General features: G+C 40.7%; 1 protein-coding gene across 1 annotated transcript in view; it reads left to right on the forward strand.

Annotated features, from left to right (window-relative positions):
* Positions 1-23,407, forward strand: part of MEI4 (meiotic double-stranded break formation protein 4) — a 185,110-nt gene that overhangs the window by 94,003 nt on the left and 67,700 nt on the right. The window contains exon 4 of the mRNA XM_090064505.1: positions 7,719-7,850. Within this exon, the coding sequence (XP_089920631.1) occupies positions 7,719-7,850 (132 nt within the window). The remainder of the gene's footprint in view (positions 1-7,718; positions 7,851-23,407) is intronic.

Genomic DNA, 23,407 nt, shown 5'->3' on the forward strand with positions numbered 1-23,407 from the left:
GTCGAAATAATATTTTAGTGTGTGGTCCTTTTTCACTGTTTCTTCAGCCCTGCTTATATTAATGGTATTATAAAAGTGGGTACAAGTTGAACATCTAATATGCTTGAAAAAGGCAAATTGAGTCAATTTAGCTCTATCCAAGCATGCTAGATGACTGCTGGGAAATGTATAATGAATAACACATATATCTGTTGCCCAAATGACCTGGGCAAACCTCAAAATAAAAAGAAGTATGGTTTCCTTCAAACTCAACTTATAGTTGTATTGCAGTTGTAAGCAAGCTGGGACTCTGGCTAGATGAGTAATCTAGCTAGTCATGAGGATAACAGTCCATTTATAAGCAATTTAAAACATTTTAGTTATTCTTAGATCACTTAATGGAGAAAGGATAACCATTTTGTCAGTCAGTGGTTTTGTTATTTCCTCAAAGTGTTTCATCTCTTCAAAAGCTGCTGTTATATAAAAGATATTGAAGGTAAATCCTAGAGGGTTGTGAGGAGGCCCTACATATCATTAGGGAATACCTGATTGTTATCATAGACATTTTTTATCTTTTAATGTGTGTGAACTTTTTCATGTGTATGGACATATCAGAATTCTTACAAAGGGAGAGAAAAGAATTTCTGGCAATATACTAAGAAATAGACTTTGAGCAAGCATTTACTTTCATGTTTTATAGCACAGTGTGTTGCATCATGTACTACTTGAACATTGCTATGTTCAGTAAATATTAATAAATTGGCAGTTTGTATTATAAATACCTACACTTGCCTGACAATTTTTTTAAAAGTTGTTTATGATGGACAGGCTTTTCTCTCTGTTGCCTAGCTGTTAGCTTCACCATCTCTTCTATCTCTTCTCACTGCCTTCATTTCTTCACCCCCATCAACCCTGTGCATACCTTTCTGCTTTTTTCCTTCCCTTCCCTGCTAATTGCCGCCTTTTTCCCTCAGGGTCTCCTCTCCAGAACCACTTTTCCTATACTTTAATCCTCTTCTTACTTGCTTGCACCCTATAGCATGGGTGTTAAATTTGTTTGGCCTCCTAGACTGAATCCAGACTGTAGGGCTTCCAGCAGTCCAGACAATTCATGAGTGGTGGCAGCAGCTTTAGTCCCAGGGGCTGCCAGAGCCATTGTTTCAACTGGAATTCAGAACCCAGGGAGTTAACTTTGCTGTCACTCAGCCCCCTTTTGCCTTGCCTCCAATCTTAGTCACTGGGGTCAACTAAAAATTCTAGTTTTGGCAGTAGTTAAAAAGGGAGGATGCAATGTTAACTCCCCGGGTTCTGGAATTACACTGAAACAGCAATTCTAGCAGGGAATAATACCGCTGCTGCAGAGGCTCCTGCAGCTGCAGTGGGCAGCCCCTTATGCTGAATACATCTTCTGCCCTATAACATGGATAGGGTCATAGAAAAGAGGGATGTGAGGGAATTCAAATGGTCATCTAGTCCATCCCTCTGCCCTGAGGTCAGATCGACTATAACTAAATTATTCCTAATCTGTTCTTAAACACTTTCATGGTTGGAGGTCCTACAACTTCACACATGGTCTAATTAAGACTTAACAACATTACAAAGGTTTTTTATTTTCTCCTCTAGGGCCTGCCCCCTTTAGGGCACAACCCATCTATGGCGCCACAAACCCCATATACTGCACATGCAGGCATTTACTGTGCTACTAATTTTTAGCACAACAGGTGTTTTTTTGACACCAGGAAAGCTCAGTATCAAAAAACCCTGCAGCAGAAAAAAAGCAGGGAAGGGCACATGGTGGCAGTGTACACCATGCTCTACTTGTCCCCCAGGCTCCGTATGCCTGGATCACCACCACTGCAGCCCCGGGAGGCCCCCAGGACTCCAGGTAAGGCTGGTGAGGCCAACTCAGGTGCTTGTCCCAGCCTCCCCTGCCCCACCTGGGATAACTTGCCACACACCAGACCGTGCATGCAGGAACAACTGCAGTGGCACAGATATGTGCTGCTGCTAGTTGTCCCCTGGGGATGCATGTCCTTGCTTGTGGGGATGTGCCCCTAATGTCTAATATAAACCTCCTTTGTTCCTGTTTAAGCTCATTACTGTCCTCAGTGGACATGGAGAACAGTTTGTAACCTTGGTCTTTGCAGTTACCTTTTATGTATTTGAAAACTGAGGTGAGCTTTTTTTTTCCCTTCTTTTCTATTTCAGTCTTCCTTTGCAGATAAAAAGTTTTGTAGATCTCTGCTCATTTTTGTTTGTTGCTCTTCTTTGGACTTACTACAATATCTTATTTGAAGTGATGTGCTCAAAATTGGCAGAGTCCTTCAGATGAGGTCATATCAGAGAAAATTATTTCACATGTCCTGCATATACTTCCAGTAACATTTTAGCATTTTTCACCTGTCTGAAATTGTGGATTCATAGCAGATGATCATTCACTGCACAACTCCTCCTAATCAGTTATTTCCCATCTTGTATTTGTACAGTCCCTTTTTTCCCACTTATAATACTTTGCACTGGCCCTTGTTAAATTTCATACTGTTTATTTCAGACCATTTTTCCAGTTTGTCAAGACAATGTCAAAGTATAGTTCTGTCCTCCAAAATGCCTGCAATCTCTACCAGCTTGGTATTTCCAAATTTAGTAAGTGTATTCACTATGCCATCTTTGAAATTATTATCAAAAATATTGAATAGTACTGGATCGAGGGCAGGCCTCTTCAGAACTCTTGAGTTTGAGAGTGATAACTCTGTGATGATGATTTTTCAACCATTTGTGTTCCCAACATAAAATCTTTTTTTTATTATTATATTTTCTTACTTTGCTTAAGAGGATGTCGTTTGAGACTGTGTCAAAAGCTTTAGTAAAGTCTCAGTATATTGTATCTGCTGTTTTTCCCCTGTCAATAGGGCCTTCACCCTATCAAAGAAGAAAGTTAGTTTAATCCAACGTAACTCCTTTTTAGCAGATTCATGTTGACTGTTACTTAACATTTTTTTTTCTTTACTAGGTGCTTAAAAATGGATTGTTTTGATTATTTGTTCTAGTATCTTTCCAAGAATTGACATTAGGCTGGCTCATCTATAATTCTCTGGCTCATCCTTTTTCCCCTCTAAAGACAGGCACTAAGTTTTCCCTTTCCAAACTTTCTAGACCATCACTCATTTTCCAGGAATTCCTTGAGGCATGGAGGATGCTTCAGCCAGTTCTCTAAGTACTTTATTAGGGCCAGCTGATTTGAAAACATCTGACTTTTCTAAATAGTCTGTAACCTGGTCCCCTCATCATTGGTGTTAATAGTGTAGTGCATCTGACCAAAGTTAATCTTTTTAGTGAAGACTGAAAAAAAAAAAGTATTAAACACCTCTCTGTAATAACATTATTGTTATCTTTCTTTATTTGAGTAGTGCAGTGATGCTAAGCTATGGTGTCTAAGCTTAGGGGTACTGAGGAGCCCAGCCTCTGTCTGAGGAGCTAAGTGCTCTTTAGCTCTTACCCCAGAATCTCACAGATAAGCAGCCACATGGCTGCTCCTCTGCCGACCCATACTGATGCCCTTCCCCAGCTCCCTGACTGTCCTTGTACTGGCCCCTCATGTGCTCTGAGCATCACGTGGGTAGGGCAGCAGGTGTGGGGCTGTAGAGCTGCACTTTTCAGACCAGCTTGTCCCGTGCTCTCCGCAACCCCACGCTGGCAGGAGTGGCCCTGAGGGCAGGTGGACAATCACATTACCTCTGAGCTGCTAGCTGGTACACAGCAAAGCCTGGCTAGTCAGTCAGAAAAGTGAACATCCCCAGCTGGAGGCATGTACACTTTTCAGTGAAAAAAATTGTTTTATCTGACTTGTGCATCTCTGTCTTCAGGAGCTCCAGGAGCTGGGTGTCACTGCTTACAAACTTACATAACAGAACAGGTGCCGTTGCAGAGTAGCAGGTGAAACTCAATTTCTAAATGAGTAGTGATGGCCAACTGAGTAGATATCCAAATAATCAGTATAGTTTAGGAGGCCATTTGCTTTTAGTGAGCTGATAAGGGGGAGGGAAAGACAGTCATTCAAGTACTTTGTTCTGCCTGACTTGCCCGCTTTATAGACTACTCAGGCTGATGTGTAAGGCCTGCAGTCATGTTTAGGAGATTAAAGCCCAGCACTAATAAATAAATGAGAAGCTAACTGCAAAAAACCACGCTGTTTAACAGCTGTATCCCAGGCAGTATAAAATGCACATTCATTTTAAATGCATATCATATTCATCAATATTTGATGCAAAGACATGAAACCAAGAAAGAGGAAAGGAAAAGAACAAAGGAGGTGGTGAGATGCAGCTCAGAAGCTGGTAGCATGAGACGCTGAAGGAGCAGCCATAGTAGTACTATTTGTTCACTTTTAAAAGAAAGCATGGGCCCAGCCCAGCAAGTCACTTACTGGCCTCCCTTAGGTGGGGAAGCCACAGAAAAAGGGGACAACAAAAGCAGGGATGGGAGTGTAGGTCAACATTTCAAAACAAGCATGCAGAATGGGAACACTTAGCAGAGCACACTGGACAGTGCCCTCTGGCCCTTAAATCCAAAGAGCCAAGGGACACTGCCCAGAAAGTAGCCATAGTAGCAAAGGATGTGCTTCTCAGACCCCTGTCTCTTCCCCATTTCTTAACTAAAGAAGACTGCTGGGTAGAAAAAAATTAAGCAAACAAGCCATGTAACCCAAATGAAACATCAGAAGAAGAAGGAAGAAAGGGTGCTCATCTCTGAGGTTCTAAACTAGTGATTTTCAACCAAGGTGCTGCAAAATTCAGCAAAACTTATAGAGGGTGCCTTGGGCCAAAAAAGTTTAGAACCACTGAAGTAGTGGTCCTGGTCATTCCTTAAACTTCCTCTTACTACAGCTTGCCAAAAAAACAAAAAGAAATACAACTGTCCTTTCTGATTTTGCCCTTGCATTATAGTCAGCCTTAAGAATATAACTTAGATTCCACCTTTCTGTATGATTCTTTCCAATGACCTGAAACTTAGTGCTCATTATTTAGCTAGGTTGGTCTCTGACTATTCTCCCTGTCTTTCCATCCTGTTTAGAATAGCTTGTGCTTTTGCTCTCAATTATTGTTTCTTTAAGAAACCACTGGCTTTCTTGAACTCCATTTCCCTAGATTTTCTTTCCGTGAAATCTTATCTATCAGTTCTCTGGGATTACTGAAGTCCTTTTTCTTGAAGTACCTTTTCTTTACACTGCTGTTCTTCCTCCTCCCCTTCCTAAGAATCATGAATTCTTATCTTTGTGAGGTCACTTCTCCACAAGTTGCCTTCCACCCCCTCATTCTCAGTGTGTTTCTACCTATTGGTCAATATCAAATCTATAAGAAGCTTCCCTTCTAGTTGTCTTCTCCACTTTCTGTTCCCAACACATTCCAGAAACCTTTTTGACAGCCTGTGTCTTGTCATATTACCTTTCTAACACTTGTCTGTTTACTTGATGTCCCCCATTACCACTAAAACCATCACTTGGCCTAAATCAGTTAGTTGATTTAAAAAGTCTCTTGTAGCTTATCTTCGGTTTGGTGGTCTGTGGTAGATTTCATCGTGATATTGTGCTTGTTTTTCTCTTTTTTGCTTTTATATAAAGGAGTGTCAAGAGGACTCTATTGCTACCTTCAGGACCTCAGAGCAAGGGCCTGGAGGACAAACCTTATGAGGAAAGACTAAGAGATCTAGGACTGTTCAGCCTGGGGAACAGAAGCCTGAGGGGGAACTTGGTGATTGTCTATAAGTATGTAAGGGGTGAATATCGGCAACTGGGAGAAAAACTGTTCACTAGGGCACCCCAGGGGAGGACAAAGAGTAAACTGTCAGAGGATGGCTTCAGATTGGATGTAAGAAAGAACTTCTTTATGGTACGGGTGCTTAGAATATAGAATAGACTTTCCAAGGAGGTGGTGCAGTCTCCAACATTGGAAGTCTTCAAGAGGAGACTGGACATGCACCTTGCTGGAATCATTCAATCTCAGCAGTATTCCTGCCCAGAGCCAGGGGGTTGGACTCAGTTTTTCAAGGTACCTTCCAGCCCTTGATTTCTATGATTCCATGAATATTTTTTCTGGAACATCTTAATATAAATCCCTCAGAAATGGATATTCTAAATAAACAGACCATATATACATAAAGGGAAAATGATATCAGCATACAAAATGATTTAATATTATATTAACAAGATATGAATTTATTTGTATATTAGCAATGATAACATACTATATCAAACAAATATTAACCAAAATTAATCATATTCAAGAGCATGAGAAATAAGCAAGAGGAACTAACTGTAAGACTTAGTCTATTATCGAAATTATGACAAGTAATATTCTGGATCTGGTGGGATAATTCATATTATGACACAGTTTGCTCAGAAATAATATATAATGACATAAAATGGGGGGGCACACATGGCTGCAAGTGTGTGTAGCCTGAAACTGGAGCCTGACTGGCCAGAGCCACATTCCAGTTGCCAGCTAAGCTTTATGTGCTCAGATGGCCACAGCTGCAGCCCTGGGTGGCCCCCAGAAGTCCACATATGGCTGCTGGTGCTAGCCCAGGTGCTGGCCCCAGCCTCCCCCACCCCACCAGGGAAATTTGCCACATGCCAGAGCTCAGGGACATTCCCTGGGGACAAAAAGCAGCCCAACTATGTGCTACTACTGTTTGTCCCTGGGAAATGCACGTGTGTGCTTGTCTGGACATGGTCCACTTGTCTATACATGGAGTTATTTCAGAGTAACCTTTGAAAGCAAGGTAGTGAGAAACAAGGTACCCTTACGCTGGAATACTTTTTTCCACATGCAGAGTTTTCAGAAATAGTAGTGTACTTTAAATGTATACCTCTCTTAATTTGAATTAACTTTCAGTGTAGACAGTCTCTAATCTCTGTTTTGACTTTATTTTCTGTAAATTGAAAATAGTACTTGGCTCAGTGGTCTCCAAAGTGGGGTGCGTGAAGAAAATCCATTGGGGTGCAAGAAGAAAATACTAGAACTTCTATTTATATTTATTTTTTATGCAAAAAAATAAGGAAATTAAGCTTTACTAATATTTAATATACAGATTGACACTGGCACCCTTACTCAGTCCGTATGTCAAATAAATAAATATACATATGTTGGGGGTGCATGTTCAAAAATATTTTACTGATAGGGGTGCGTAATCAAAAAAGTTTGGAGACCATCGACTTAGCTAACTCACCGGAAATTACAGTAATTTTATTAGTCTGAAATGCAGTTTAGGAGCTTCAGTGGAAATGAGTACAAATCATTGTTTTCTATTTAAATTGAACTAATTTTTATAACTTTTGGTGGCCAAGGCATCCCTCACCATCTTAGCACCATCTCCTGAATATTCTGCCCTGATTTTTTTAAAGTCCTGACAGAATGCTTGACTGTGTACAAGATGTTGAAAGTTTGACTTTGTCTCAAGAAACTGTAAGTTTCTTGAGAATAAGTACTCAAATGAGTTGGATTTTCCAGATTAAGGTTCTAATCTTTGAGGAACTTGGACTTTTTTATAATGGATAGGAGCTAGTAATCTTTACTTGTCAGAAAAAGTAAGATTTCTTTTTTTCCCTATGTGTTCCTCTCTCTTTCTGTTGACATATAAAATGTCCTTTTTTAAGTAAAATTATTTAAGAGTAAAAGAATTATACAAGCCAGAGTTCTATAAAAATGTTTAAAAACATTGAACTTATTGATTCTTATATTCAGTTTCAGGTGCAGTATTCTATGTCCCAAGCGCTTGTTTTGCTGGGAAAGTGCAACGTTTTAAGAAAATCTATTATATGTCTGCTATTATCAGAAATAAATCAATTTGCTGATAAGCTGCTGCAAGCCTACCAGGTACTGTTATGTTAAAATTTTTAAATTGCTGGAAAGCAAAGTAAACTGTAAAGCATGTTTAGATGCTGAAGGTTTTCTCTGTGCCAGAGCAGTGGTTATCAATCTATGGTCTGTAGATGCCTGGGGGTCTGTAGACTGTCTTTTTGTGAAAAATGACTACGATCAATCAGAAGTATGTGAATACCCACAATTCAAAGATATCTGCACCTCCATTCAAAATTTTCCAAGGGGCCCACACATCCATTCAAAATTATTTAGGGGTCTGCAACTGAAAAAAGGTTAAAAACCACTGTGTTGGAGCTTTCTGATGACTGAATTTAAAGTAAGAAAATAGAGGTTAGTTATGTTTTACCAACTTTGAAAGTATTTAAGAAGTCATTTTCTAAAAGCAGTGTATGATTTTATTTAAATAAATGATTAACAAATTGAAATGATATGCAACTATAGGACAAAATTTTAAAATACTTCTACAAAGTTCAAATGTATATACAATACTACTTTGATGTGTTTAATTCCAGTTGATGTGGGTTTTGGTCTTGTGGTGATAGTGGATCATTTCCTAGCATATAATTCTTCCATTCATACTGACTCTTAGATATTTTATCTACATTTGATATTTTAAATACAATATATTGTTGACATTTGCTTACTGTCACTGGAATTGATAGGTTTATTCATTTGTGGCTTCATTCCTTTTTTCTGGAAGATTCCTAAAGAGTGATATCAGCAGTAATTTATCTGCAGCTATGCTTGCCATTCAGCATTCCATTATCTTGAGAGAGACCCATTTCTTCTCTTGGCTGGATAGCAAACAGTCATAGAATCATAGAAAATTAGGGTTGAAAGGGACCTCAAAAGTCATCGAATCCAACCCCCTACTAAAAACAGGACCAGCCCAAACTAGATCATCCCAGCCAAGGCTTTGGCTACCCAGGGCTTAAAAGTCTCCAAGAATTGCAATCCCACAACCTTTCTGGGTAACCTGTCCCAGTGCTTTACTACCCTCCTAGTGAGAAAGTTTTCCTAATATCTAACCTAAATTAACCTCTCCACAACTTGAGACCATTATTACTTGTTCTCTCATCTGCCGCCATGGAGAACAGTCTAGATCCACCCTCTTTGGAAACATCCTTCAGGGCACTGAAGGCTGCTATTAAATCCCCTCTGTCTTCTCTGTTCCAAACTAAAAGAGCCCAGTTTCCTCAGCCTGTCCTCAGAAGTCATGTGCTCCAGCTCCCAAACCATTTTCTTTGCCCTGCGCAGGACTCTCTTCAATTTATCCATATCCTATCTGTACTGGGGGGGAAGGGGGAAAAACTGGACGCAGTATTCCATATGTGGCCTCACCAGTGCCAAAAAGAAGGAAATAATCACTTCTCTTAATCTGCTGGCAAAAGTCCTATAATGCAGCCCAGTATGCTGTTACCGTTTTTCACAACAAGGGCTCATTGTTGGGCCATATTCAGCATGTTGTCCACTGTAACCCCCAGGTCCTTTTCTTCAGAGCTACTGCTTAGCCAGTCTGTCCCACCCTGTACCTCTGTATGGGATTGTTCTGTTCCAAGTGCAAGACTTTGCATTTCTCTTTGTTGTATTTCATGATATATCTTTTGGTTCAATCCTTCATTTTGTCTAAGTCTCTTTGACTCCTAGCCCTACCCTTTAGCACATCTACTACCCCCACTATCTTAGTGTCATCCACAAACTTGCTAAGGGTGTACTCCATCTCATCTTCCAAGATGTTGAACAAGACCAACCCCTGGAGCACTCCATGTGATACCAGCTGCCAGCTAGACATAAAGCCATTAATTACTACCCATTGAGCTTGATACTCTAGGCAGTTTTCTGTCCATTGTATAGTCCATTCTTCCAACCTGTACTTTCTTAGCTTGCTTGCAGGAATGTTGTGGGAGACCATATTAAAAGCCATGCTAAAATTAAAGAATATCATGTCCACTTCTGTCCCCACATCCGCAGAGCAAGTCATCTTGTCATAGAAGACAATCAGGTTGGTCAGGCATGACTTACCTTTGGTGAATCCATGCTGACTGTTCCTAATCACTTTCTTCTCTTCCAAGTGCTTAGATATGAATTCCTTGAGGACTTGGTCCATGATTTTTCCAGGGACCAAGGTGAGGCTGACTGGCCTATAGTTCCCCAGGTCCTCCTTTTTCCTTTTCTTAAAGATGGGCACTCTAGTTGCTCTTTTCCAATCGTCCATGACCTCTCCCAAGCACCATGAGTTTTCAGACATAATAGCCAGTGGCTCTGCCATCACATAAGCCAGCTCCCTCAGTACCCTTGGGGCATCACATCCATCCCCATGGACTTGCACATGTCCAGCTTTTCTAAGTAGTCTCTAACCTTTTTTTTGCTACTGTTGGCTGCTTACCTCCTCCCCAAATTGTGCTGCCAGGTGCAGTAGTTTGGAAGCTGTCCATTCAAGACAGATAATTTGTATAGTATTTGGAAGCAATGGGAGGACATGGAGCAAGTTTTGTTTCATAGTTTCATAGTTTCATAGTAGCTAGAGTCAGAAGGGACCTAGGTAGATCATCTAGTCCGACCCCCTGCCTTAGCAGGAAAGAGCACCGGGGTCAGATGACCCCGGCAAGGTGCTCATCTAACTTCCTTTTAAAAATCCCCAGGCTAGGAGCCTGCACCACTTCCCCTGGAAGCTGGTTCCAGGCCCTAGCCGCCCTGACTGTGAAGTAGCGCCTCCTAATATCTAATCTAAACTTACCCTCCGCCAGTTTGTGACCGTTATTCCTGGTCACTCCTGGCAGCGCACGGGGGAACAGGGACTCCCCCAATACCTGCTGATCCCCCCTGACCAGTTTGTAGCAGGCCACAAGGTCCCCCCTTAACCTTCTCTTGTGGAGGCTAAACAGGTTCAGGTCCCGTAGCCTCTCCTCATAAGGCCTGCCCTGCTGACCCCTGATCATACGAGTGGCCCTCCTCTGAACTCTTTCCATATTGTCCACGTCCCTCTTGAAGTGTGGCGCCCAGAACTGGACGCAGTACTCCAGCTGCGGCCTGACCAGTGCCGCATAGAGGGGGAGGATCACCTCCCTGGACCTGCTCGAATGTATCGTGTTATCGTACCCTGTTGTATCGTACCCTGAATGTATCGTGAATGTACCCTGTTATCGTGCTTGAATGTAGGGATATGCTGACTTGCAGTCCAGAGCCTTATTGGATAGCCAGATAGAAATGGTTGTGAAATGTACTTGTCATTATCTGGAATTTTCAGGAAAGCTGCACTTTTTACTTCCATAGCTGGGTCTTCTACAGGTTGAAAACTAAGAGAAGCATTCATACCATGAAAATTACCGTTTTCTATGCCTCTGCTATTTCAAGATTAGATTATTATGTATAGAAAGTAAAATAAAACGATTAGTGTTTTTTGCACAGAGCTGATTTTTTTTAGATGGTTTATGATTTCTTGTATTGTTTATATTTTGAACCTAATAAAAGTTTTCAGAAAATAAGCTTAATATTTCATGTCAAGAATAAGTATTCTAAAAACTCTAACTTCCAGGGGATGTATATATATTCACTAATTGCTGCTAAACCAAGAAAGTGAGATTAGAAGAGACTGATATCAAAGCATTCTTATATTTTCATGTGCAAGCTCAACAATTTTCCTTTACCCTCGTGAACCCGAGCCTCCTTTGAAAGCATGGTTTCATCATAAACTATTCCAGAAAGCAAAAGTGGATAACACAAATGCCATATTTAGGCAAGAAAGAAAATCACAGGTATGAAGTAGTATGGTAATTACTCATCATGCTCATACATTTCAATTCAGTTCCATGTAATTTATTTCTGTTAAATAAAACAAACACACCCAAACATTAAATGTTCTGAAAACAACCTTAACTGTTCATCCTTGTACTCCATTTGAATGAAAAATTAGTTGACACGCTTATTTTAACTGTCATGTGAAACGTAATGTTTTCACTTTGCAAAAAGGTGCAAGTTTACAGCGTGATAGAACTAAACACGTGAAGTCCTCCATGAGTGTCCATAAAAATTCAATGAAAGCAGAAGGGGATGAAATTTACAAGGATGACAGTATCATACAACCTTCATTGTTAACAGCCAACATGAAAATAGGAAGTTATTGTTCATTTCTTTAAAAAAAAGCATTTTCTAATTTATAATTTTTTTTTTAATGAAACAAAATACACATTTTTCTGACATAATTAAATTCAACCTGTCAAATAAAGTCCACAGGATTAGGTACCCATCATTTAGGCGCATTCCTGTGGACATTGGTAACAAAGTAAACCTCAAATTATTGCATAATCTACCCATACTCCATGATGCAAGATTTTTGTTGGACTTTGGGGCTATGTTCACTCATCAATTATAATAGTTCTTTTTCATTTTGCCATACAACAATCATTTTAAAGTGTTGCTTTTATGTTTTGTATATGAGAGCATTTTCTGTTTTGTCTGTAATACCTTGCTGTGTTTTGGCTTTACCTTGTATTGGAAAGAATCCTACATTTAATTAAGTGGTGTGGTTGCAATTGGGAAATGGGGACTAAATTAATAACCCATTGATTTTAAACACAAAAACAAAATATATTTATTTTGTATAACAGAGATTTGAGATTTTTCTAATGGATTGTGTAGCTAACAATGGTATTCAGTGACGCCATATTATGGTTGAAATATAGTGCACTACTGAATTTGTAAATATAAAAGAATTATTATCAATTTAATCCATAAACATTTTTATTATAATCAAAGCAGTAAAATGCTTTGTTGTCCTTCATGTGGTAGCTTGATTGCCCTTAACTGACAGGTACAGAGGTATTTCAGGGCAGGATACACTTTTGATGAATCCGTCTTTTTCATAGATTTCATAGACATCAGGGCTGGAAGGGACCTCGGGAGATTATCGAGTCCAGCCCCCTGCCCAAAGGGCAGGAAGTCAGCTGGGGTCATAGGATCCCAGCAAGATAAGCATCCAATTTACTCTTGAAGGTGTTCAATGTAGGTGCTTGAACCACCTCCACTGGCAGACTGTTCCAGACCTTGGGGGCTCGGACAGTAAAGAAATTCTTCCTTATGTCCAGCCTGAAACGGTTTTGCAGGAGTTTATGACCGTTCGACCTAGTCATCCCTTGGGGCGCTCTGGTGAACAAACATTCCCCCAGATCCTGGTGGTCACCCCTGATAAACTTATAGGTGGCCATCAGATCACCACTGAGCCTACGCTTTTCCAAGCTAAAGAGTCCCATGTCTCAGCCTATCATCGTAAGATCTGTTTTCCTGACCTCTGATCATGCGCGTGGCTCTCCTCTGGACTCTCTCAAGCTTCTCCACATCGTTTTTGAATTGTGGAGCCCAAAACTGGACGCAGTACTCCAGCTGCGGCCTCACCAAGGCCGAGTACAAGGGGAGAACGACATCCTGGGATTTTGCTATGTCTTTTCATTCTGTAGTCAGAAATTAGGACATATGATGCTCAAATTGAGCAATCACAGAAAAAAAAATTACTCCAATCCCCAAAAGATAAGTTTTAATCTGGAAATGAAGAGGCTATACCTCTGGGCCATCGGGAGACATCAGTGGGGGGTGGGGAGGAAGGGGGAGGAAAGGAGGGATAAAGCCCAAGAGAACACATAATGCATTGGAGCTCCAATATTTACTGGAATGTATTCAGCATAGAAGACCATGACAGGATATATTTGTCACTGATTCAGGGTTAGAAAAATCTCACCTAGTTCTCTTTAGAAGCTTTGGGGTGCACCCACAACAATCAGATGTATTTTGAAACAGGAGTCACACAATTCCCACAAAGAAAATGAATTATTAGAACACTGAAATTGTCTCTGAGTTTGAAAAATGGTGGAAAATACTGATAAGAATAAAACAGTACTTAAAAGCAGTGGTACTTGTACTCACATTTACCACCAACTGCTTTCTCAGTACTGAGTTTGGCACTAACTGATGATCTTTCTTCTTAATGGTGATAGGCTTAGTATTCTGTCTCTCACAGTAAGGAGAGTGGATGCTAAAGGAAAGAGTATGTATGTAGGAGCTATCCAGTATCATCTGTTCCTTGTCCTTTTTTTCTACACCTTCTAGCATTAGAGGCTTAGGATGTTTTAATGTGGAAGTTGCTTCTCTAACTTAATTATGTTTAATAGCCACTGGTAGATCCATCCTCCATGAATGTTTGTAGTCTCCTTTATATTGGGATAAATTGTCTGCCTTCACAATATCCTGTAGTAGTGAGTTCCACAAGTTAATTGCACATTGTGTGAAAAAAGAACTTCCTTTTGTGTATTTAAAACCTACTACCTAGTAATTAAATCATTTATTCTCTATTTTTAATATTATAGGAGATAGTAAATCTCTGCTTCCTTCCTTCATGGCATTCACTAATGTTTATAAATATATTTAGTAATAAATGCATATTTACCTCAAAAGCTGAAAAATTCTATTTATGAATATCTTTTTGATCATGTAGAAAAGGAATTGAGCATATTAATGTCCTTCACTGACAAGGTGACAAGTGTTGTGAATGTGAGGAGAGAAGTGGGTACCTCAACTTTAGCAAGATTTTTGAAAATATCTCCCACAGCATTATCATAAGTAAACTAAGAGGCGTGGGTATCCTATGTACATTTTAGATAAAACCTACTATGAGATGGAAGCATAATTGGCCATTCAAACACTAGTCACTGGGCACCTCTACACAAGACGCTAAATGCGCAGTAGACTAATTCTACTGTCCATTAACACATCATGGCAAAAGCCATGCTAATATGCAATAAAATTAGTCTAACTGTGCATTAGTGTCAAAAAAGCTGTGCGTTCATGATACCGTGCAGTAGCGCTGGTTACTGCACAGTGAGTTAGTACCTGTTATTACAGCTACTAAACTTAATGAACTACAGTGCATTAATAAACATGTAGATATGTCCACTGATGGCTCAATGTGAGACTAGAAGAAGGTATTATTTAGGGTCACCCAAAGGTCCTTCCTGAATCTGGACCTGTTTAATACCTTGATTAATAACTTGGAGATTGGAAATGAGCATATACTTAGGAAGTTTGCCATCAAGACTAAGCTTGGTCAAATAGTAGATGCTGGAGGTTTAAGTGTCTAAATGATTAAAATGATCTTGATAAACTATAAAAATGTGTCAGTAGTATAAATAGGGCAGGGCAAGCAGGCCACCATATCCAGGCCCCAACTTCAAGGGAGCACCGGAATTGCCACCCAAGAGTCTTTGCTATGGCAGTCTCTGCATAGCCATAGGAACCAGGCAGGGCAGCATAGTACCAATCAGTGTATCAGACACTCAGTGAGGTCACTGTACCTCTGAAAATGGTCTTAAACAAGTATTGAGAAATTCAGTAAGAACAACTGCAAAGTACTGGACTTAAGAAAGAACAATCAAATGCCCAAATACAAAATGGATGGTGATGATCTGGACTGCACCTTAGAAAATGACTGCTTCTGAACATTAAAAGAAAGAAGGGCATTTAAAAATAAAGGATAGTTTTGAATGAAAAATAATGAAGTCATGGTAAGTTATTTACACTCATTTTTTTGAATAATTTGAAAAACCCAAATTCATTAAAAAAATTAATAGTAATAATAATTTTAAAAAAATAAAATAAAAGGTTTTATCAGAAAAGTTCACCGGCTTAATTTAGGATTAGGGATCCAGGTTTTCCATTTCCCATGGAAAAACATGGAAAAATGAGGGTTTTCCCATTTAAATGAGAAAAATGCACATTGTCCCTTTTGTAGACAGCTCTCTTCAGGCTGGCAGAGCTCCAGGCTTAGGAAACCCCAAGTCCTGTCCAGAAGGGATGGGTACAGGGCCTGAAAGTCTGAGTCAGCCAAGCTTGGCTCAGACTCACTTTCCCTCCTGCAGCTTTTTGGGGTCTGGGAGTCAGAGTCAGTTGAGGGGAACCAGTGGGTCAGGTGAGGATCACACTGCCTGGCGGAAGGGGGGCCTGAGGTCAGAGCCAGCAGGGTGGGCAGGGGGCAGGGCAGGGGTCTGCAGGAGTGGGGAGGGGTCTGCAGGTGGTCTCAGGCCAGTGTGAGGGAACCCAAGCAGCATCCCTACATGCCCAGCCACTGGACAGGACAGAACCTGCCAGAAAGGGCTGCAGCCACAAGGGCAGCTGCTGCACTGTACCAGCGCTGGGACACATGGCTCTGACCTGGCAGGAACCGCTTGTGGGGAGGGGCGGGGCTGTGATGGGTTGTGGGAGTATGGAAGTAGCAGTGGGGTAAGGGGTGATGAGCATAGGGTGGGAATTGAGGTGGCATCAGGGTCTATGTGTATGCATGATGGGCTGGGGGTGACAGCAGGGGTGTGTGTATATGAGAGACAGAACTACTCCATAAGAACTACTTCACAGTTAGGGCAGCAAGGATCTGGAACCAACTTCCAAGGGAAGTGGTGCTGGCTCCTACCCTGGGGGTCTTTAAGAGGAGGCTTGATGCCTACCTAGCTGGGATCATTTGAACCCAGTTTTTTCTCCTGCCCAGGCAGGGGGTCAGACTTGAAGATCTACAAGATCCCTTCCGACCCTACTTCTATGATTCTATGAGAGAGGTGGGGGAGCATTTTGGGTAGAAGTGGCTGCCAAAGCCAAGCCTGGAGATCCCCTGCCCCCCCTAGAGCAACCTGTGCAGGGGGAGGCCGGTCTGTAGAGGTAGGGGCTCAGTCAAGGGCTTCCCAGAAAGCACATGGGAGCAACTGGGGCCTTGGCATGGGCACAGGGAGCAGAAAAGCAGGGGCCAGCACTGCTCAGAGCCATAAAGCAGTGGTGGGGACAGCTGCAGCTGGACCCATGGCCTGGTGTAGGGGGGGAGCTGCTGCTGTTATGGAGCTAGTTTGGGGCATACAGAGGCTCCAGTTCAGGAGTGAGGGTTACTAGCAGGGCTAGGAGGTCTGTGGCTTGGGAGTGAAGGGAAATGGCATGGGCAGGGGCAGGGTACCAGCGTGTCAGGGGCTGCTCAGCACTAGAAAGCATCTGGGGAGAGAGCTGCAGTTAGACCTGCATCCTGGAAGGGAGAGAGTGAGAGGTAAGCAAGGGCTTTGCGTCAGGAGTGAGGGGCACCCGTAGAGCTGGGGGAGCTGTGGCTTAGGAGTGCAGGGCACCAGCAAATCAGGGCTGCTCAGCACTACAAAACAGCTGAGCGGGGGTGGGGGAAGCTGCAGTTGGCCTTGCATCCTGGTGAGTGAAGGGGGCAGAGGGAGCTCTGATTCTCCATGATAAAAAAATGAAAATCAAATGCCAAATTATATAGGCATTTAGAATGTATTTTATTAAAATGATTTGAGACACTGGTAGGCTTCCAAATAGCTTTAAAATTGTAAATATAGCAATAAAATATTTTGTTCAACTGATATTTATATAGTGGTGTTTCATTTTAATTATGGAAAAACATGGATTTAGGATTTTTTAATGAGAGATTTTTGCATTTTTTATCACATTGTGCTATAAGCTGCAGAAGTACATAGCCCATTGCCCTTCAAAATCCAGCTGAATTCTTTATATGCTGCCCTTTCCAGCAAAGGTTTAGGGTGGCTTATGAAAGAAAGCAAAATAACTTGCAAACAGAAAAACAAAACAATCTGGTGCTACAGGGTGCCATTGAGCATGGCAATTGGCAGCAGGAAGCAATTGGCATGGATTTTTGGATTTTTTAACAGAGAAAATAGGATCCCTGGTTATGTTCCACCTAGGGTACATGTGAAAGATCTAAAAAAGTACTGAGGATTGTCATTTGGACACAGATTATTGTTTCTGTATCTCCCAGCCTTAAAAAAAAAATCTCAAATTGTACAAGTAAAAAGTATATTCTATATGGGGGAATAGGCAAAGTCAAATCAAGCAAGAAGCAGGAGTAATCGGTAACTAGTTTTTAAACTGATATTCTTAAAACCTCTAAGACCATGATTGTATCCTGTAGTCTTGGAGCAGACATAGGAATAGAAATGTAAGAATAATAAATATACAATTAATCTTCTGCAGTAAATATATTCCCAGTTTAATATATTAAAATTAAAAGGAATTAAGATTTTTATAATAATATTTTTCTTTGTTTTACTTTTTTCCTGCCATTCACAAAATAATATTTCCTTACAGCCGGGGTTAAGTCAGTGCTCATGTATTATATATTTTGCATTGAATATAATGTGCTAATGGCCTAATATTATAAAAAAGAAGCAATTGAGTAACTTACTCCTATATTTAAAATGAAGCTTAGGTTAAACACTTTGCTTTGCATTGACCTCTAGTTGGTCCCATCCATTAATGAAGAGAGGATTTGACTCCATTATTGCCACTTGTGTGGCATATGAACTTTCATCTTTGTCTTTGGTGCTGCATAATTCATAACTGTGATTTATGAAAATACAATGAAAGAACCTTATGCTCCACCTGTCCTACAGGAACAGGAGTGCCCTGATGTTTAATAAAATCTGTATTGCTCAATGGGATTCACTCTGCAGAGCAGATGAAAGTTTAAGTCTCCAGAACAGTATTGTAGAGTATACATTATTCTTTAAACATAGAGCACCTGACTGTAAATAGCAAATTCTCTTTCATGATATCTCACAATTGCCTCAAAGATGTAGGACCAGAAATGGAAGGCACGTATTGATTCAAGGAATATTTCTAAACTTCTAGACTTTCAGATTTAACTTTAAGAAATGTTAAATAGACAATACATTTAGTTTGTCATGAAATCTTTAAAATGAAATAAAACATCCTACTGAGATGAAATTAACTTTTCAGGACAGATCTCAGCCAGATATAAGATAAGCTATTGAAAACATTTCTGCCTTGTGATTTTCAGTGTTGTTATTATGTAGATTGCCTAATATATTTCATGAAGTATAAATTGTGGACAATATTTTTCCACATGTGCATAGTTGCTGTTCATTCCTCCTCTACAAGTGAATACTTTTTAGGAATCCTATTGACATTAAAATGGTCATGATAGGGCTAAAATATCCTTACTGTGAATTTACAGGTTCAACATTACTTTGAAATGATACTAAAATGATATAACTAATACATTGTATGCAAACACTCCTTTCTTCTGTTGGAAAAGGAATGATTCTGCAGACTGCAGTTAGGCACAACTGCGATAAACTTAACTGTCATTTAAGTGTATAAAAGCTTTGTCAGCTTTCTTAACTTAGGAAGAGTTGTATAAAAATTCCTATTAACTATCTGGATCCCTTCTGTGGGAAAGATACAGTTATAATATACCTTAACATTTCAGTAAAGATGATTCATTTGTTAACTTACGTGACAGTTCCACAAAGCATTTAAACACAGGGTTTGTTGAAAAAAAGAGATGGATTGCTGAATTGAGACTAAAGCAAACAAGGGCAAAAGCACTGCAGAAAGCATGTTCTGGACTACACACAGAGACTTATGGAAGGAAATGGATTTATGAAGGAAATGATACTATAGAAATATGAACACAGCTTCCTTCATGTTCTTGGTTCTGTCAGTGCTGTTTTTCCTATGTATATGAAGTGAAATATATAGGCAAGACAAAACCCTTACAATCTGAAGCAACTACTTGTATTAAGCATTGATTTCATTGGAACCATTTTACGGAGCACTACATTTTAGCCCGAAGGAATTAAGGAGAATACAGCATATTCCATATTTTAATATTTACTCTTTAAACAGAAAGTTTAAATTAAAATCCCTCTCTCAGATAAATTTAAGTTTGTGCTTCTTAAAAAAATAAAATTGGTAATTTTGTAGGATGTTTTAAGGATTTTAATAGCCTTCATAGTTCTGTATTTTAAGCAAGTCCTCTCTGAATTTGCTTTACTGAAACTAATGTATGGCCTGTAGCTTAAAGAAGTGTAGATAGGAAACAAAATGATGGCAAATACTGAAGGAGGCTGAAGGCAAGAGAAGACTAGGGATGCATTACTTCAGTTTCCAGGGCAGGATCCAGGATTTCCCAAGAGGGAGTGAGGGAGCAGTGGTTTTTACTGCAACTGTGGCACTTGCACCCCAGCTCCCAGCTTCCTTTACAATTGCAGATGACACAGGAACCCTCAGGGACTTCTTTAAGTCAATAAAGCAGGTGAAATATACTCCTCACTTTCCCTTGGTGCTCAGAAGCATGTCCCTTCCCTTCCTCTTCCCCTTCCCTTCCCTTTCCCTCTCTTCCCCTTCCCTTTTACTCCTCCTCCACTAACCACTGTTGCTTGCTGTCCTGAGGGATGGGAGAAGCTCCAGAGTCACTTCTGTTTGCCCCTACTGGAATGCATGGGGCTGGGCTGAAGATTGGGACTGGACAGCAGAGGGGATGGGTTCCCTATCCCCACTCCTGCTCCTGGGGGACCAAGCAGGGAGGGGGAAAGTACTTTCCCATCATGCTGTTGCCACTGTCCCCATCCCCAGTTGTATCTAATCCTCATGCAGCTCAGCTGGGGCAGGCAGAAGTGGCTCAAGTGCTTCTGTCCACAGGACAGCAGGGAAAGCAGCAGCAGCAGGTGGAGGAGAGAAGTGGCTGTGACTCTGAGCACCAAGGGGAAGATGGAGGGGGGTTCATTTGCTTTAGGGTTTTAAAAAATTCCCTGGAAACTGCTGCAATCAGACAATCCAAAAAGGTACAAGCAGCTGCACCATTAAACTCAACGCCCCCCGCACCAGATCCACTACTCACAGTTTAACAATATAATTGTAAGAGTTTCATTAAAAAAAAAAATCTAGACATGACATTCTATGTGGTTGCCAGACACCAGGATCCAGGACTCCCTCTTAGAGCTCAGCCCTCATCATTAGGAACAAGTCTTTTTCTCTCAGTTTGGCTCAATGAATCATGAGTAATTGTCTGCACATTGCAACAGCCGCAACAAGAGCAGTGAAGACTGCTATTACATAGCCTATCATAAAGCAATTGAGCACAAATGACCACCACCTCTTTCTCCCTTAATCTTTACAGTGAAAGTGACTGTAGCTGCTGTTTTTTGTGCTGAACTCTATACTGTTCGCATGTAGCTTAGGCAGTCCTTGTGTGCATCAGGTAAATGTCTCCACCAAGAATGGGAGCATGAAGACATCTCATTTGTCAATCTTGTGACATGGACTCAGAGATACCTAGCACACCACAGCCCAGTAAATCTCAGTTCTAGACCTTTAGATAATTTGGGAGCTTTAGTTAGTGCTGGAAACTTAGCGTCTATGGATTGCTGGGCCCCAAGAAGCTAACTGACCGTTTTGTGGAGTTCCTCATGGACTTAGATGCCTATGTTCTATCCAAGTCATTTTGATCATCCAGACCTACATTTTTACATGGCAACTCATGTATTTACAGCCACACTTAACTTCTATTCTGAAAGCATGTCTTTGGTAAAAGGACATTTGATGTAACTATTTAAAAAGGTGGGGGGAGAGTTAAGTAAAAAAACAAACAAAGAAAAACAGAGTTGAAACTAGTTACAGGTACAACCTGTTCTGGAACCTCTCTTTTATATTCCTATTATACTCATATTTGTATTCATATTACTGGACTTCAGCAAGGCTTTTGACCAGGTCCCACAGCACCTTCTTACAAATAAATTAGAGAAATGTGGGCTAGATAAAACTATGACAGGGTAGATAGATAACTGGCTCAATAGCCACAAGCAAAGGGTAACTGTTAACAGGTCTGTGTCAGAATGGTAGAAGGTTTTGAGTGAAGTCCCACAGGAGTCTGTCCTTAGCCCAGTGCCCATGTGTTTATTATAATTTAGATGCTGGCATTGAAAGCTTCTTGAGCAAGTTTGCAGGCAACACAAAACTAGGAAGGACTGTAAACACATTAGAGGATACTAGTGCAATTCAGAAGGTTCTTGAGAAGATTGGAAAGTTGGGCTAAAGCTAACAGGATTCAGTTCAATACGGAAAAATGCAAGGTGCTATACATTGGGAGGAATAATCAAAAACAGAAATATAAAATGGGTGATACTTGGCTGGATGGCAACACTATAGAAAAGGACTTGGGAGTGTTGGTAGATCACAGACTCAGTATGACTTGATGATCTGTTCAGGTCATTTCTGACCCTAGAAACTATGAAACTATGAGTCTGCAGCATGATAAAATAACACAAGACGCAAATGTCATTTTGAGATTCATCAATAAAAGCATTTGGTGCAAGACTTGTGAGGTGATAATGTCTCTCTACTCAGCACTGGTTAGGCCCATCTGGAATACAGTGTTCAGTTCTGGGCTCCACATTTTTAAAAAGATGTGGAGAAGTTAGAAAAGGTCCAGAGGCAGGCAACAAAGATGATAAAGGTCTTTGGAAGGCAAGTCATAAGAGAGGAAAAAGGAGCTAGGCATGTTCAAGCTTGCAGAAAAAGCACTTAAGAGGGGACATGAAAGCAATCTTCAAATACTTAAAGGGCTGCCATAAACAAGATCTTTCTTTGTCATCAATTTGAAAGATGAGATTGGGTGTACCCTTAGCAAATTTGCAGATGACACCAAGCAGGGGGGAGTAATAGATACTAGCAGTCCTCGACTTGCAACGTTTCGAGTTACAACATTTCACACTTAAAACATTTATAGATTGACACCTTGTTCAATTTTATGTCAGTTTCAACTTACAACACTTGATCCGTTGTGACGCTATGCCAGTGAACAAGTTCTCTGCATTGCTCGTGCCCCTGGAGAACATCTGTCCAAACTTCCTTGGGCAATTTCTTTTAGAAAGCAGACAAGACTCCAGAAAAACCTGCAGCCAAGACTTCTGAGAAGACTCCAGCCAAGAACCCTTCAAAAATCCAACCTAGAACCCTTCAAAAAGTCCAGCAAAGTCACCTCAAAGAAGTCCTTCCAAATCAATATAATTGCTATTTACAATATAAATATATTAATGTAGCTATATTATTCATCTATAATTGATCAAGTACAAAATTCTGGGGTATTTTTGGTGAAAATAGGGTATTGGGCCTTGGCTCAGGAGACAATCCCCCATTTTAACATTGTTACTTCTGGGAAAATTGGTTCCGAGTTACAACGTTTCGACTTAAGATGTGGTTTTCAGGAACCAACTGTGTTGTAAGTCCGAGGACTGCCTGTAAGCCAGAGGGTAGGGTTAGGATTCAGAGACCTATACAAATTGGAGGATAGGACCAAAAAAATTTCATGAGGTTCAATAAGAATAAGTGCAAAGTCCTGCACATTGAGACAGGCTGGAAACAAACTGGCTAAGCAGCAGCTCTGTGGAACAGGATCTGAGGGTTACAGTGGACAACAAGATGGATATGAGCCAATAGTTTGCCCTTGCTGGAAAGAAGGCTAACAACATACCAGGCTGCATTAATAGGACTGTTGCCAGCAGATCAAAGGAGTGATTATTCCTCCCTATATGGCACTGGTGAGGCCACATCTGAAGTACTGTGTCCAGTGTAGAACCCCTTCCCATTCCAAAAAGGATGTGGACAAATAGGGGGGAGTCCAATGGAAATGAAAATGCAGAGGCATCTAGGGCACATGACTTATGAGGAGAGGGTGAGGAAGCTGGGCTTATTTAGTCTGG

Source organism: Crocodylus siamensis, chromosome 1 (assembly GCF_052110815.1).
Source record: "Crocodylus siamensis isolate JL-2025a chromosome 1, ASM5211081v1, whole genome shotgun sequence".
Classification (NCBI taxonomy): domain Eukaryota; kingdom Metazoa; phylum Chordata; order Crocodylia; family Crocodylidae; genus Crocodylus; species Crocodylus siamensis.